General features: G+C 45.4%; 1 protein-coding gene across 2 annotated transcripts in view; it reads right to left on the bottom strand.

Annotated features, from left to right (window-relative positions):
- KDM7A (lysine demethylase 7A) overlaps positions 1 to 15,378 on the bottom strand; it is a 97,664-nt gene extending 82,286 nt beyond the window's left edge. Inside the window, exon 1 of one of the 2 annotated variants that reach the window (XR_006289098.1) lies at positions 14,818 to 15,145. Coding sequence is in view for 1 of the 2 variants with exons in the window: in XM_037879255.2 (XP_037735183.1) it covers positions 14,818 to 14,933 (116 nt within the window). In the remaining variant the exon portion in view is untranslated. Of the gene's footprint in view, positions 1 to 14,817 lie in introns of both variants that reach the window. The other variant, XM_037879255.2, reaches the window with a different exon arrangement.
- Positions 15,379 to 18,061: the final 2,683 nt, after the last annotated feature.

The following is an 18,061-nucleotide window of genomic DNA, read 5'->3' as shown; positions in this document are numbered from 1 at the left end:
TTTTTTTCTTTATTTGTTTTAAGAGGGAAAAGATAAAAAGGGAGAAAACTATCACTATAACTACACTAGGTACTAGGAGGCCAACTAACTACAGAAATGCAAAATCGAAAGCAATGGTCGTAATGGATTGTGAATAGCTCCATCGCTAGCCAAGGGTGGTTGAAAAGGAACCGAGTGGGGTTAGCTCATGCATGCTGACTAGCCTCGTGGCAAGACATGAGGAGAGACAGCACATGTGCAGGCTTAACAGACACTACTACCAATGTTCTCTGATCAGCGGTGCAGGATACAAGCACACCTACAGTGGAGCACCCATAGGGACACTACTTGAAGAAGAACCTTCTCTTCTGTATGCAGACCATGCTACAGTACAGTAAAACCTGCCTTAGTGACCATCTCTGAAGAGAGACCATCTGTCACAAGCAACTCCTTGCAGAGGCCATGGAACTTTTCCCCCTATAATTTAACTATGAAGAAACTGTGAAGAGTGACCACCTGTCATCTGCAGCCAGCGACCACATTTTCTTTCTCCCTTCAGACCTGGGTGCCTGGCCAGCAGCCGCTGCTCTCTGCCCTGCCTTCAGTACTAGGTGGATAGAGAGCAGTGTCGGCTAGCTTTTTTCTGGAAGTCTTTTAACAGTCTTATAAATGTCTAAATGGTTTGTGTTCGGAGTACCACAGAGATCAACTCTCTTGTTTTATACTGCAATAGGGGCGACACTGGGGGTGGGGGACTTGCAAGGGCTATAGCCACTCCAAAATTTTCCTTTGCCATCCCCGCCCCATAGCCACCCCGCCCTGAACAAAGGTCAAACTTTATGCAGAAGTAAGGGTGGCACAGTATGATATTACCACCCTTACTTTTCTATTGCTGCTGGCAGCTATAGGGGCTGATATGTACAACCTACTTGAACCACACACACAGTGGCTTGGGAGTGCCTGAGGACATGGCAAGGGATCCCAGACTCTTGTGCGTGTGGTGCAATCTTGCAGAGGAGGTGGAGCTCCTGGTCTGGCCTCCACTCACAACGCCTATTGCTCTTTGCACCAGCTTACTAGCAACCAGGGGACACACATTTAAACACCCTCCCTGGGAGGGAGCCACACTGACTTGGACAGCTAAAGTGCAATAGGAGGTGGACCATTCAGGCAGCGGAGAGAAGCTAGGTGTATCTCTTTGGAGCAGTTGGCTACACCGAGTCTCTGTGAAGGTTGTCAGAGGGGTTCCCCGCCTCCTTCCAGGACATCTTTGGGCTGGGTTTGGCTCCACTCTTGGGGGTATGGCTAAAGGTACCTGCCATAACAGGTGCTGGGGGAGGAGGAGAAGTTATGGCCAGTCCAAGGAAGCGTAGAAGCTGTGTGAGTCGGGGGGGAGGGGTCTGGATATGGGCAGGGTGCATGGGTTGGGGCTGTAGGCTCCACGCCTTAGGGGACCTAGTTTCCGAGCTACATGATGGGCTGCGGATGTGGGTCTAGGGACAGGGATCTCAAACTCAAATCACCACGAGGGCCACATGAGGACTCGTACATTGGCCCGAGGGCTGCATCACCGACACCCTCCCACGGTACCCCCGGTCCCATCCCCACTCCACCCCTTCCATGAGGCCCAGCCCTGCCTCTTCCCACCCCTTCCCTGCCCCCATTCCAACCCCTTCCCCAAATCCCCGCCCGGCCTCTTCTCTACCTCCTCTCCTGAGCACATGGCTCCCCGCTCCTCCCACCCCCGGAAAGCACTAAGCGTTGCCAAACAGCTTTTTGGCGGTGGGAAGCACCTGGAGGTAGGCAGAGGAGTGGGGACATGGTGTGCTGGGGGGGAGGGGAGCTTGGTGGCCTCAGGAAATAACTCGGGGGGGCACGGGGTGCTTGGCAGGCAACTGCGGGCCACATGCAGCCTGCAGGCCACGTGTTTGGACCCCTGGTCTAGGATATGCGGGGCTTTTTTGCAAAGCAGAGGGGAGGGGGGATGAGTTGGCAGAGGTAGATGGGGTGCAAGAAGCACTGGAGTTCTTGTGAGTGCTGGGTGGGTATGAAGGGAACTGGGGTTCTCGTGGGGATGGGGGCACAGCCACTGCTCTCCAGCCACCCAGCTCTGAGAAGGTGAAGTAGTAAGGGTGGCATGGTATGGCACTGCCACATTTACTTGTGTGCTGCTGCTTGCAGCAGCACTGCCTTTAGAGTGAGCAGCCAGACATCAATAGCTGCTGGGCAGATAACACAGCCCACAATTTTCTGTCTAGCACACCTCAACTCACTCTTAGGTAAGATAACTGTCCATATGGAAAAATGGATTGAGAGGCAGAAAGCTTCCTTGGAGTCCAGGATGGTAACAGCAGTAGAGCCAAGAAAAACAGAGAGGCTTAGCAATTCCTTCATTTGTAGGGAAAGGTGAGAGCTCCTTCTCGTTCATTTATTTATGAATAAGGGTGAGTGCAGAATTAATTTATTCTGGGGTGTAGTTAGGATAAAAAACTCAATTTTTTTTGTTTTATTTAGGAAGCAGTCCAGGATGGATTAATTGGAGTTGTATGTGATCGAGAGAAAAATATCAAAACTGATTTTATTTGTGGGTGGTTAATACTGATTAGCATGGGGAGGAAGCTGATTTACTGATGAAGAAGAAAAGACATGTCAATGCAGAGTAAAATGGCACCGTCTTTAAGGACACAGCTCTGCAAGTATATTTCATCGACAATATAGCAGAACCTCAGAGTTACAAACACCAGAATTACAGACTGACCAATCAACCACACACATCATTTGGAACCGGAAGTACACAATCCGGCGGCAGCAGAGACAAAAAAAGAAAGCAAATACAATAGAGTACTGTGTTAAACAAAAAGAAAAGGAGTACTTGTGGCACCTTAGAGACTAACCAATTTATTTGAGCATAAGCTTTCGTGAGCTAGAACCCACCTGCTTGTAACTCTGGGGTTCTACTGTAGTAGGCTTAGGTTTTATCTACACAAAGAAGTTGAACCATTAAATTTTTTTTAATTGATTAAATTAAACTGATACAAAAGGCAGTATGGCCACTTCTTTTGGTTTAAATCAAGCCCTCTTTTGTTTATCTTGAGTCAACAGCTGAAAAGAAACCTGATTTATGCCAAAATAAGAGCATCCACAGAGTCTTTTGCATAAGTTTAACTTAATCAGTTTTAAAACCTTTTTGGTTTAAATGTACATGCACAAGTTGCACCATAAGGACTTAGTCTTCGAATTAATAGTTGTCAAGAAAGGTTTCAAGCCAAGGAAAGAGTGAGATTGTGGACATGGGACAGAGACCAAGACATTGTCTACACATAAACTGTACCACTTGAACTACACTAGTATAGTTAAGTAGAATAAATCCCCTCACCACTGAGTATGGACACAGTTATGCCAGTACAAAGGTGCTTATTCCAGTACAGGAAGTGGCACTTCTGTATCAGTACAACTGTGCCCACGCTAGTGTTTATAACAGTATAGCTATGGTGGTTTTTAAAAAATAAACTAGAACCCCTCATTGACAGTTATTCCAGTACAACTTTCAAAAGTGGACGAGGCCTGAAGGGATTAGCTTAAAAGGAGTACATGAAGAGTACATGAAGGAATACTCTAACATTTGAGCTAACAGAGCACCTGCTAGTAGGAGGCTATCTTCTATGTGGACCAGCCACTAAAAGCATTTCATTGTCAGAAGAATATTTTTAGCAAAGCAAGAAAGTAAACTGGACAAGTGATTCATAAAATAGAATTTTCATCTCTTCACTGTTTAAAAAATATTGCAATATTTTTATCCTAGGATAGCTCAATTTGACCTAGAAATTCAAAATCGAACATAATCTATTACTCTGATAAGAACAAATGCATAGGTCCCAAATCTGTGGGGCACACCCGCGCCCCAGGGATGCAGGGAGGAATGTTTGGGGGGTGCGGCTGGGGCCCAGGCCAGTCCCCAAGGGGCACTGACTGCCACCCCTGCACCCATCCCCCACTATGGCCCCAGCCTCAGCCCCCTTGCCTCTGTCCGTTTCTGCCCCTCCCAGAGCCATGGCCCCGGGGGGCAGGCATGGACAGGGGCAAGGGCAGGGGCAAGGAAAAACGTTTGGGGACCACCAGACTAATGCCTTTGAATGTTTTTGAAATTTTACAATTACATTTTTGTATTATTTAATATATATGCACATCCTAAGCAAGTCTGTACGGTCCAACACAGACAGTCCAATCGCTAACAACTTTGAAAGGTGATGTAGGTATTAATCATGGATTTCTAGTCTTTATTATGTCAGTGAAGAGTCTAAAGTTCACAGTCCAACTGAGCTTGTGGGGATTACAAGTGCCTAGGCTGCTACCCACACAGGTTTTTGCAACAGTGTAAAACTGACAAACCAATAAGGGCTTGCCTATATGAATGGTTAGTTTGCAGCAAGCTAGGATTTAAATCTACTCCACGCTAGCCTCCCCACAAACTAAGTGTCCGTTTGGACCCTGCTGCCACACATTAAAAGTTCTGTAATGCTCTCTGATCTATTCCCGTTTCAAGCAGAATAGATTAAAGTGCATAGGAGAACTTCTAGTGCACTGCAGCAGGGTCCACACAGACACTTAGTTAGGGTGACCTGGTGTCCCGTTTTTGACCGCAACACCTGGTCGAAAAGGGATCCTGACGGCTCAGGTCAGCACTGCTGACCAGCTACTGACTGTCTGGTTGGCGGTGCCGCACGGTGGGTGCGGTAGGCTCCCTGCTCGCCTCCACACTGCGTGCCTCCCAGGAAGCAGCTAGCATATCCCCCATCTAGCTCCTACAGGTAGGGGTAGCCAGGGGGATCTGCGTGCTGCCCCTGCCCTAAGCGCTGCCCCCACAGCTCCCATTGACCAGGAACCGCAGCCAGTGGGAGCTACGGGGGTAGCGCCTGTGGACAGGGCAGCGGGCAGAGCCGCCTGGCCGCGCCTCCACCTAGGAGCTGTAGAACGGACATGCCGCTGCTTCCGGGAGCTGCTTGAGGTAAACACTGCCCAGAGCCTGCACCCCTAACTCTCTCTCAGGCCCGAGCCCCCTGCCCCAGCCCTGATCCCCCTCCCGCCCTCCGAACCCCTCGGTCCCATCCCAGAGCACTTCCTGCACCCCAAACCCCTCATCCCCAGCCCCACCCCAGAGTGCACCCCCAGCCAGAACCCTCACACACACCCCTGCGCCCAAGCCCGGAGCCCCCTCCTGCATCCCAAATCCCTCATCCCCAGCCTCACATCAGAGCCCTCCCACACCCCAACCCCCTACCCCAGCCCGAAGTCCCCTCCCACACCCTGAACCCCTCATTTCTGGCCCTATCCCAGAGCCCTCACCCCCTCCCACACCCCATTGAAAATGAGAGAGTAAGTGAGGGTGGGGAGAGCGAGCGACAGAGGGAGGGGGAAGGAGTGAGCGTAGGGTGGGGCCTCGGAAAAGGGGCGTGGCATGGGCGGGGGCTCAGATGAGGGGCATGGCATGGGTGGGGCCAGAATGTTCAGTTTTGTGCAAGTAGAAAGTTGGCAACCCTACACTTCATGTATGCACAGGCTAGTGCCAAGTAGATTTACACCCTAGCTTGCTGCAAACTAAGCGTTCATGTAGACAACTCCTGAAGTTTCACTGTTATTCAAAGGGAGGACTGGTCAAAATTTGACAAACATTTTCATCAAGAACATGAATTTATTTTAAACTTTTGAATTTTTTCCCTCCATTATTTTTTAAACCTTGTAAAATTGCCCCTCCCCCTTTTCTAGTGGGGAAAAGGGGAATGGGGGGGGAGAGTGAGAAAAAGGAAAACAGAAAGTTTGCATCTCAATTTTTTGCCAACAAAAATGAAAAATTCTGAATGAGATTAAAACTATTTTCTTTTTAAACATCTGAGAAAAAAAATGGACGAACATTTCAGAGCCCTATGGGCAGCTGTGAAATTGCCTAGATTAATGTAAGTTTCACTGTGCTAGTGCTTGACAAAGATATGAGCAACAACAAAGGTACTGGAGCTATTACCCTAGATCTAGCTGATTTCCCTCTGGCACATTTTTCAATGTATGTCTTTTCGCTCTTCTTTCTAGATGTCCCTCCCAATTTTCACCTGCCATAGGATTCACTCCTATACTATTCCTCATTCTAGCCACTAAACATGATCAGCTATTAAACAGGCAACAGTTATATAAAAGTGTCATCACTGACAGAGTTAACGTTCCAGTAAGATTAGCTGTCCTACACACATCTCGTTGTTCTGGGCTGTCTGCAGACTCAGAAATATAACATTGCATTGATTACACAGTTCATGTTAGGAAGGTATTCTTTGCAACCGTGAGTTCTAAAAACTCATTTTGAAAGCAAAAGCTTGGATTCCACAGAATCTGATATGTCATGGAAGCCACATATCCAAGAGGATGAATCCAACCCATGGTTTGACATTCGTGCCTTAGAGCGAGAGTTTGTCTACACAGCAATTTACAAAGCAGCAAGCTAGGGTGTGACTCTGTAGCACACCATCTTACCATGAAGTAGTGTCCCATATGGACATTGCTACAAGCGCAGTGAAAGTCCCAGAGTTCAGTTTGGCATACTACTTTGAAGAGTAGTACGACACCAAACCATGCCCCAAGAACTTTTACTGCACTGTATAGCAGTGTCCACACAGGACATCACTGCACAGCAAGCTAGTGTGTTACAGAATCATACCCTGGCTTGCCACACAGTAACATGCTGTGTGGACAAGCCCTAAGACATGGCACATGATCTAACCCTCCACTCCTATGAAACGGCCACTGCTTCCCACAGCGCCCATTGGCTGGGAACGACGAAATGCAGCCACTGGGAGCTGCAAGCGGCCGTACCTGTGGACACTCAGGTAAACAAAGCATCTCACCGCCCACCAGGGACCTGAACAAGCCACAGATCAAGTTTGGGAACCCCTCTTCTAGAATGATCCAGACCAAATCAAATCTGTCTTTAAAAAAAAAGGAACATGAAAAACTTCAATTCTCAATGTTTTCTTTCCCTCCCCCCAATTTCATGCATAGTGTTTTTAAGACAGCCTTAAAGTGAATAAAACAAAACATTAATGTAAATAGGAACAACATAATTAAATGTAGGAATAAGTTTAGCAGGCTAGCTGCCATCTGTCAACTGAATTTCAAAAGAAAATAGATTTAATACTACAACATATTTAAAATTTAGAATATTTTGACTCTCTGCATTTGACTTTTACAATAAATGTAGAATGATCTTCTACAGAAGCTTTCTGCTTTTGTGGCAAACCTAAGCACTTATGCCCTGCAGAGCAAGAATGAACTCAACATTTTCAGCAAGAAAATCTACTTTACTTAATGTCAAAGTAATGGAGAGAAAGTATTAAGTATTAATTCAATTCAAAGCAGAATTGACCTGGAAAGACAGAACTATCCATTTAAACCCATGTTACTGGCATGAAGCAGAAACACATCCGAAGACACTTGAAACTTCTAAAATATAAGTTAGTTCTGTGTATTCATATGCCAATGACACAATATGGAAAAAAGACTGGTAGATATGAGAAATGGTTCAACAATTTTAAATTCCCTAAATACTTCACCAAAACAACTTAATAGTTCGTATCACTAAATAGGTCAGTGGCAATTTGCTATTGTCTCATAGCTGACTGGAATTCTGTTATTAAATGAATAAATTCTTTTTTAGACTGTGCAATATTACTTTTCAAGCCTGTGAACTGAATATATGGAAATCTTTACAAGTTAGTCAAAATGGTTTAGACGTGGTTCTGAAAAGAAAGAACAATATATTAGAAAGTACAAGTATTTGTACAACAGGCAAAGTGTTTGCTTAATAAACATGTGCAAAGTAGGGTTGCCAACCTCCCGGTTTTGCCAGGAGTCTCCTGGAATCAGACTATCTCTCAGAGGCTACTGAAGCCAAACCATGAGATTTTAGGTCACTAAAAGTCCAGCAGTGCTCCCTGCCTGCCCTGACCCTACACCGCTCCCAGAAGTGGCCAGCATATCCCTGCAGCCCTCCCCTCCCGGGGGGAGGGGGAGGGAGATCTCCACATGCTTCCCCCCCCGAGCGCCGATTCCACAGCTCCCATTGGCTGGGAACTGCAGCCAATGGGAGCTGCGGGGGCGGTGCCTGCAGGCAGGGGCAGTGCATGGAGCCCCGACCCAACCCCTCCCGCCCCCCACGAGGGGCCGCAGAGACGTGCCAGATGCTTCCGGAAGCAGCGCGGGGCCAGGCCTTAGCCCCACTGCACCGCCAACTAGAAGCCACCCAAGGTAAGCATCACCCAGCCAGAGACCACACCCTCCACTCCATCCTGTAGCCCAGCACCCCGCCTCCTCCTGCATCCAAACTCCCTCCCAGATCCTGCACCCCCTCCTGCACCCAACCCCCTGCCCCAGCCCTGAGCAGCCAGCCCGTCCCAGCAGCCCGCCACTTCCCGCAGCTCCAATTGGCTGGGAACGGTGAACAGCGGCCACTGGCAGCTGCAGGGGGCCCATGTTTGTGGATGGTAAATGTAAACAAAATGTCTCACGGCCCACCAGTGGATTACCCTGACAGGCCATATGTGGCCCGCAGGTTGCCCATCACTGCTCTATCCTAAGAATTAAGGACCATCCAACAAGGGATCCCATTATGTACACAATTAAGGACATAAAAATATTGGACTCATTAAAAGAACAACATGACCTACATCCACGAAAATAAGAGCACCTTCATAAACCATGACTTCAGTTCTTCAGTCAAATTAATTGTATGTCAAAGAAACCAAACAAGAAGGTAATGTACTGGAACATTTTCTATGTAACTTATCTAGAGGGTGATGCAATACAAATTCTCTACTAACAAGTTAAATTTCATACTTAGCACTTTACAGGAACTGCCTTCACAAACTCACTTAACATTTTCTGTAAGACGTGATTACCAAATTAAATTATGCTTCTTTATTTTTTCAAATGGGTACGCTAAACAGGCAAGGCTAACAATATGATTGATACAGAGCAATTAAATACCATATAGATTACAACTAAACTGCTTCAACCAATAATTCTAAAACAAACTCTTTTAAGCAGCATAGTATAGGTAACTATGTAAAAACCCATGCTGTTGTACAAATCCAATTCAGAAAGTGTCAAAAACCAGAAAATGGCTTAGAACTTAATTGGATAGTAACAGACTGAATTCCTGTAACAGCTGAACCTGGTAATATTCTAATCAAAGAACTCTCAATGACGCTTGTAAATGTTTCCATCACTTCATACTGATTTGAACATTCTAGGCTTCAGAGTGACAATCCTGGAATCTTATTATTTACATAATTCATTTGTACTGTATTACATACTACCAACGTTCTAACAAACACATTATACAGTATGCTCAATATGTCCTGGCCTGATTCTAGTCTGGAAAACTGAGTTCTGTCTACCTAGATTCTCTGACAGATTTTAATTGGATACAGTATTCTTCACTTCCTGTGTAAACTTTGCACTGTTATACATTGTTAAACAGCAGCTATACTTCATCCCAGAACACTCAGTAATGGATAAAGTGATTCCTATGTATACAAGATACTTTGATTCTTCTCACATGAAAGGCACTATTAAAAACTCAAGGTCCCTAACTAATCACCACCTACTTTAGCATAATGAAATCACCTTATTGTCCTCCCACTGTAATTTTAAGAATGATATTATAAAAACATTCACTGAAACAAAATGTTGACATTATTGTCCAATCTAAGGCTTCAAAAATTATGAGTGAGTAGCTTTAAAAAAATCATAATTTAAAAAAAATAAACTTCAGAGTCTTTATTTACCTTCTGAGTTGAGCCTTTAGTGTTCACATTTTCAGGACCCTCCACCCCAAAATGAGGGCTAGAAGTTTAATTTTTTTTAAAAAAGGGAAAGTCAGATTCTCATTGTCACATGACTCAAGGAGCAGGGGCTTTTAAAAAAAATCAAATATCAGAATTGGGAACATACTATTGATGTTAAGGGCAACATAATGCATTGCTTCCAAACACAGCACAAACTGGTGTTTGACCAATTTGTATGTCAAGACAACTGCACTCAAAACAGATATCCACACAATTCCAAGAATTAGACTTTTCTATAGCACTCAACACTGTTGTATGGGAGCGCTTCACACAGATTAATGAATTTATTCTCACAAGAGAAGCCATGTCACAGAAGGGGAACTGAGGCAAAGAGAACAACTTGTTCTCAGTTAGGAAATTTGTGGCAGGGCTGGAATCAGACACCAGATGTTCCGAGTACTAGTCTGAAGCGAGCTGTTAAAATGGGGAGGCTTGTTTTTAAAAAATTGTAAAGCCAACAGAAAAAGTTTTTATTCGGGGGTGGGGGTGAGACAGACATAGCCTTTTTGAACTACAACAGAGTTGGGAGTTTCTATCTTGCTTCTGTGGAAATAGTGCTAAATTAGAGAAAATAAGTTTAAGAAACCTTCCCTCACCTTACTTTTTCCAGTCTAACATTAGTTTCCACAGAAACAAAGTCAATCAGAACCTAAAACCAAAAACTCACTTGTTAACTACAGCAACAAATGTGGGAAATGTGAGTTATGAAAACTTAGCTGAAAGCCATAGATTTCTAATTTTTTAATTAAAATTTAAGGTAACATTCCCATTTCAACAGGAGTAATTTCTGGAAGGGAAAATTACCGGTAGTTAATTTATCCTGCCCTCGTAATCACACCAGATACCCATACAGTTTGAACCTTTCCTGGCCAATTAAACGTCTCCTTTCATAACTTTATTTGTAACTTTCTCTTTGTCGGCATCCATAAATTGTCAGAATGGACACAGATGAGTGTCCAACCTCTTTTTGAAAGCATCCATGACAGGCTAGAGAACGAATGGCATTCCAAAAGGCACTTCCCACCACCACCACCTTGCATTCTGAGGGTGGGCCCTTCACACCAGACAGTGATTTCAGAAGAGAAAGTCACCATAACATTCTCCCTGCTTAACCAAGAATGAAGAAATCTCATCCTCAATCTGCCAAATATTGTAATTAGCATTAACATCATATATCCTAACAGCCATGGGAACACACAAAACTGGTTTTGAGGTCGATATTGTATTAAATGAATGGTTCTGATAACATCTTAATGTCTGGTTTCAGAGTAACAGCCGTGTTAGTCTGTATTCGCAAAAAGAAAAGGAGTACTTGTGGCACCTCAGAGACTAACCAATTTATTTGAGCATAAGCTTTTGTGATGCATCCGATGAAGTGAGCTGTAGCTCACGAAAGGTTATGCTCAAATAAATTGGTTAGTCTCTAAGGTGCCACAAGTACTCCTTTTCTTTTTATCTTAATGTCTGGAAGCAGATATTTACCATCCTCGGACTCTACAGACTATAGTCACTCTAATGAATATTTTTTTTACAAGTTAGAATAAGTGCAATCTCTTGATTTACGCTTAGACCTGAGAATTGATATAAGGAAGTCTTCTAAAAGGCAGAAGAGACCTTGAGGCATCTGCACTTTTACTAACCAGTCCTCAAAGTACAAAATACATGAACATTCTACCTTTTCAAATGAACTGTCACCACAGACACACATTTGGAAAAGACCGTAGGCATAACTGAAAACTAAATGGCAGAATTCTGTACTGGTAATAATTCTCACCAGAATGGATACGAAGTTACTTCTTTTCAACAGGTTAGATTAAATATGGAATTAAGTTTCTGAGGATGAGAACTGCATATCAATGCTATGAATTCAGAGATGACCAAAACTGAAGTTTAATCATTTAAAGTTTCATGTTATACCAAAAGTAATGTTCATTATGCATACAAATGGTGCTGTAGTTTTCCTCTTCATGACCCTCTATAACTCACTCACTTTGAAATAGGGTCACCAAGAATGGGTCTTCATTTGTGAAATTGTGAGCATTTTAAACAGATAAGGATATAAACTTCTAAATCTAAAACAGACCCAGGAAGAAACACATTCAGCTGTAAAAGGCACCAAGCTTGTAGAAATAGGCATCTCCTTTTGGATGATCAACTAGACACTATTCAATACGCTTAACATTGAAAAACACAAAAGGATTTTCAAACAATTTCAAAAATCAGTTATATTCTGACTGTTTAGCAACAAAGAAGCCTTTCCCTCATAGTACAACCTCTATTATATGGGTTCAGAAATGGCAAATTTATTTCCTTAAACTGCTAGACTACAATAATTTAACCCTTAAATGCCAATAATTTATTTGCAGTGTTAATGACCACCTTGATCGATCAGTCCATCAGCCCTTACAGAGAGAGGGCCCGATCACAACACATCATTCATGCTGTTCTAGCCGGTCCTTCAGCTACCCACTGGCTGGGCTATCAGTAGCATTGGACAGCTGACCAGCATAGCGCACCGTAGTCCAGAACCCCCGAGTGATCTGCCAGCCTCAGCCTCCCAAGTAGCTGGAATTACAGGCACACACCACCGAGCCTGGTATTAATGACCAAGGAAATATAATGGTTCAACACCCTTGTATGCATGCCCTTCTATATTAGAAAGGTAACCTACAATTTATCCCCTAAACTGTGTGAAGATTTGTGTCTATGACTTTATGTACAGCAAATGACTTGAGTTTTAATTTTGGTAAAACATGTATTACACTACCATATGCCCAAATCAATTGGGACGCTAGAAGGATAGCATACCATTTTCTGCTATTTTCTATATGCTATCAATGTTCCAATTAGTACCAGCAAGAGGCAGCTACTTCACGATGCTGAATAACAAATTCTTCATGGCAGTGGTCTTGTGTGGAACCTTTTTTAAAAAAAAACTTACCATAATATTTCATTAGCTAACAGCCTTATGAGATGTGATCGGTCCAGAGGGGAGAGACGTTGCCTTTCATGGTATCAGGCAAACACTGTACATCCCGATTTAAGAAGAAATTTTAAAAGAGCTGAAGATTCCTTCCCCTCAACCGTCCCCGACCCATTAAAAATTATAAATATCAAAGGGCCTGTGTATCAGGATGCATTGTTTAGCTTAATACAAATTTCTCAAACCAGGTAGGCAAAGGAAAGGTCCAATCTCACTGTGCTCTGAAAAATGCAGAGCAAATAAAATATTATTTAACAGATAGTAGAGCAGGAAGATAATTGGTGATGACATCAAAAAGCTGCAATTCCAAATCTAAACAGATTCTGTATGTGCAGGAGAATAAAGAGGTAATCACTATCAATTTGAAATCTAATCAACTAAAATAAGTAGTTTCAACCCCTACACCTTTTCTCAATCCCCTTGCTAATTTTTGTGGTTTTAGAACTACACTTTCCAATTTTCTCAGGTTTTTTCTGTCTTTTGCTCTTGTGTGAAAGGATCATATAAGTGAAGTCTGACAGAATTCTATGATACGTGGTCAACAACAAAAAAAGGATTGAAATCATTAATATTCCTCATCCAGTAAAAAAAATGTACTAACATAAATGTTTTTTATTTTCAAACAAAACCTAAATGTGGGGCCTAAATCTACATCCAGCAGCTGCTGTCAGAACTGCTGTCAGATTGTCAATGCACACTCCCTGCTCACAACAGGACCACATGCTGGGGATATGAGAACACAAGTACACCTGCAATGGGCAAACAAACCCGATAAAAAGTTTCAGAGCTGACTATGCAACAGAATAATTAATTGATTTTTTAAATTTACTGGACACATAACTTTTGAGCTTGTCACTGCCTTCAGTGTCCCTTGAATCTAGAAAATTGAACTGAGCACTAAAAGAATGTGCTCGTTCTTACCATCCACATCCAGCAGAGGGACACTCGCCTGTCTAGCCTGCTTTACATCGTGAGTCTGTTTTTGTTAAATGGGGGTATTTAAATGTCCTGCTGTCAATCAAAACGCACTTCCTACAATCACAACCGGCTCCTCAGTAAATATCCCAGCGCTTGGTCTCTACAAATACCAGACGCCAAACGTGAACCAGGCAGCTGGGGTCAGAACCGAACAGCCAGTTGGGTCGCCGAGCCCCCAACTTGTTTCTTTGTTTAAATGTCCGTGAATACGCCCCCCCCCCCGACACACACACACACCAGGCTGCCGCTGCTTCGGGCCTCTCTCACGCACACGCACAGTTTCCAAACCACACACGAGCCGGCCGCGGCCGGGGAAGCCGCTTGGGACCGGACAAGAAACGTCAAACCCAGAAAAGGCAGGAACGGACCCCAAACACAGAGTGAGCCACGAACCCCAGGCACGGCCGCAGCCGGGAGCTGCCGGCCCGGGGCAGGCAGCTAGGGAAGAGGAGGTTATCCCTCACCCCATCTCCCCCACCGAGCGGCCGGCATCCCCCACCCATGCAGGACGGGGCAGCCGGGGGCGGGGGGAATCCCCACAAACACACACACAATCATTTAGCACCCACTTTCCCCTCCCCCCGGCGCGCTCAACTTCTGGGCAGCTCCTGCCCCCCGCTCTCCCGCGGCCCGAGAGCCCCTCATCTGTTGCTCCCTTTACTTTTATGGGTGACACCCCGTCAGTGCCGGGCCGGGCACCCCGCACGCGGCTCCCCGCCGAGGCGCCGGGCGGGGAGCGGGGTTCTGCGGCTCGGTGGCATGGGGCAAGAAGGCACCGGGGGAGTTCGCTCGCAGCTGCCCTGCCAGGAGGTCCGGGCGCAGAGGCGCGAGGGGTCCCCGCCGGGGTCCGCGGCCCCCCATTGTTTCCCGCGGGTGGCGGTTATTACCGGGCTAGCTGCCACCCCCGGGCTGTTCCCCTCATTCCTCCTCCTCCCCCCCCGGCCACCACGGCCCGGGCTCTCCTCGCCCCGCGGGCTCCCCGGCCCCTACCTGCCGTGGAACCAGTCCTTGCAGATGTCGCACTCGATCATGAAGCGGCTCACATCGTAGGGCTCCCGACACACACAGTACACGGGGGTCGCGGTCGCCGCCGCCGCTCCGGCCATCTTTAAAGAACTCACTGACTGAGCCACCCTCCCCCTCCAACAGCCGCCGCCAGCGGCACCAATAACAACAGCGCGCGCGCGCCAGCCCCACGGAGCGCGCGCGCCAGAGGCGACACGAGAGAGGGCGCGCGTGCGCCTCACACAGTCATATAGCCAGTGAACGCTCCACCGCTGAGCATGCGCGCCTGGGAACTTGGCCTCCTGAGAGCAGCGGCAGCTCGAAGACGTACGAGCGGATGCGACTCTTGAGCGTGCCCGCCAGCCGTCTACGCTGTACTGGATGCGCGACAGAAAAGCACGTGCCACAACTCCCTCTGGAGGCGGAGCAGGCAGGCAGCTAGGGCACGCGCTCGCTCCTCCCCCGCGTGACAGTTCCGGGCGGAGGAGGGGGGGGGTAGAGAGGGGAGCGAAGGGTTCCGCGAGGACACAGAGAGAAAGAGCTCGAGCGCTGGGAGGGGGAAGAGCCGTCTCCCTTATGTAACCGAGCGGGGCAGACGGGACGGAGGGGGCCTCCGCCTCCCCTCTACGGAAAGTGCCGACAGCTGCCGGACTTGCCCGAGCTTCTCGACTTTGTTGTTCACGCTTCTGAATGACACGGGGGGGATCCCCTGTCGCGGGGGCGGGGCGGCGCGGGGAGCTGGGCGCGGCAGTGCCCGCGGCACCTGGGCATGGGGAGCCGGGGGGGGGCGGTCCCGTGGGGCCTGGCGTTAGAGAGACATTAGGGCCTGGCGGCAGGGGACACTGGCTGGGATTTCCGTGGGGCCTGCCTGGTGCAATACGGGACACATGGTGGCTGGCGCCCGGTGGCACAAGCCATTTGCTGGGAGTCCCGTGGTGCTACGGGGACACGGGGGTTGGCGTGAGGCGGCACCGGGCATCTGCTCAGAGGCCCACAGGGCACCAGGCTCTGGGACTGGAGTTCAGCCCCTGGTCTGCAGACCCCGGGGGGACCGCAGATTATGGCTAAGATTTCCAAAGGGGTCCCCACCTCTTTTTGCAATTTTTTAGGGGCCTGCAAATGAAAAAAGGTTGACAACCATTGCGACATGCAGGAGGGGTAAAAAACGATTTAAAAACAATAAATGAAACCCATTTTTTTTTAATTTAAATTGGACTTGTATTTTGTTATTTTACATATTTTTTTCCATTTAAAAATAAACCTAATTAGAATGAAATCTGATTTTAATACAAAATATGTTAAGGCCTACACTTATTATAATCTTTTAAAACAGTAAATAAAAAAAATGCTGAATCCATGAGTCTGTATCAAACACTTTTCCGTTAAAGCCTTCTTTTCTGTATAAAGAAAGAATCAGGAGGAAAACATCTAATGTTTGAGATCAAGCTTTATAAGTATGGCACAATAGGTCACATACTGTATTAAGGGCTTGATCCTGCCACTGTGCTACTGGGTGAAAGAAAAAGGCATTGGGACCTGACCTCTGACTACAGGAGACACCTTTATGATCTCATCAAGATCATCCATTGAGCTCACCTGGATGCTCTCCTGCTCCTGTTTTATAGCTTTTCCCAATGTGACACCTGATTGGCTCAATACTCACATTATGAATATTATGACTTCACCCACTTTCTCTCCAGCTCATGAAAAAACACTGATCTGCCCAGTAACTACCAGCCCTTGCTTCTGGATGGGTCTGGCCACTGGAAGCAAATGACGTTGCTCTGTTTCCATGCATGTGTACACAGAGAGACAAACAGAAATCCATTAATTTCTCAACTGCCTCCCTCTCAGTCTCCAAACAAATAAAATACTGTAGTGCAAAAGGTATGTGGGTTACACTAGCAAAAGTCTTGGATTGTTTCTTCTTTTGTTTTTCGCGGGGGGGGGGGGGGGATGTAACAATGGAGGAGTAGAGTATGCAACTAGAAAGGAGCAACACTGGTGTCAAAGCAGGATCCTGTGGGAAGGGACAACATTCTTCAGAGTTCAGAGAGTAGCAGCCGTGTTAGTCTGCATCCGCAAAAAGAAAAGGAGTACTTGTGGCACCTTAGAGACTAACAAATTTATTTGAGAAGTGAGCTGTAGCTCACGAAAGCTTATGCTCAAATAAATTTGTTAGTCTCTAAGGTGCCACAAGTACTCCTTTTCAGTCTTCAGAGTGCAGCCTCTAGTATTGATTTCAGTACCTGGGAACTGGTGGGGGAAAAAACTGCCATGGCTGTGGGTAATAAAGAAAAAAAAATCCTATTTGGGAATGCTTTCAAGAAATCCTGTACCTGTGGGTAAAAAGAGAACACATGCCAAATGTAAACAGTGCAACAAAGAGATGCAAGCCCTGGTTGTCAGAATGAAAGAATAACTTTATGAAAAATGCTCCTCAGAAGGCAATGACTTTGAAGAAAATTATGTGGATATATCTGAACAATCTGGATCAACTGGTTAGTAAACTTATTTTTCACCATTCTTATGGATTGCCTACCATGTCTTACAGAGCTAGTAAATGATTAAATGATTGTTATACATTTGTGTATTGGGTGAATTATGTATGAATTTCAAAATGTTTGTGTTAAAAAATATAATTGGTATGTTAGTTTGTAGGACGAGGATTTATCAATTACATTTTTACTGTCACTGCTGGCCTTGTGAAATGATTTTTATTGCTCAATATAATTAACCATCCTAGGTGAAGATTTCTGGTATAAAAGTAAAGTTTTATTAGACATTTATGAATTTTAACATTTAAAAAAATGTCAAGCTGTTTGGTATGTTGGAGATAAGAACTTAAATAGATTCAGATAATCCTTATAATTTATTAATTATTGTAGAATAACATTTATCATTTAAATAGTGGTGCAAACAACTGCAGGAGGAGGAAGCTTTCCTTTACAATTTTTTTTAAAAAGCAGTGTACTGTGTAATACTCAATACATGAGTGACTTTTTTTACCATTTTGTTTCAGGGTCCAGCTTAGGCAAAAGGGTTATGAACTGCCATAATCTGCAATTTCAGAGTCATCTGTTGATACTAAACGGACAACAGACAGTAAATTACCAGTATTGTGAAGAAGAAAAAAAAGACTTTTTATCATCCAGTAAAACCATGGATGAATTTATAATCAGGAGCAGCAAATCTAGAAGAAGATAACGTAGGGAACCTGAAAGATATA

This window comes from Chelonia mydas, chromosome 1 (genome assembly GCF_015237465.2).
Source record: "Chelonia mydas isolate rCheMyd1 chromosome 1, rCheMyd1.pri.v2, whole genome shotgun sequence".
Lineage (NCBI taxonomy): Eukaryota > Metazoa > Chordata > Testudines > Cheloniidae > Chelonia > Chelonia mydas.
This window is presented reverse-complemented; position numbering and strand designations above follow the sequence as displayed.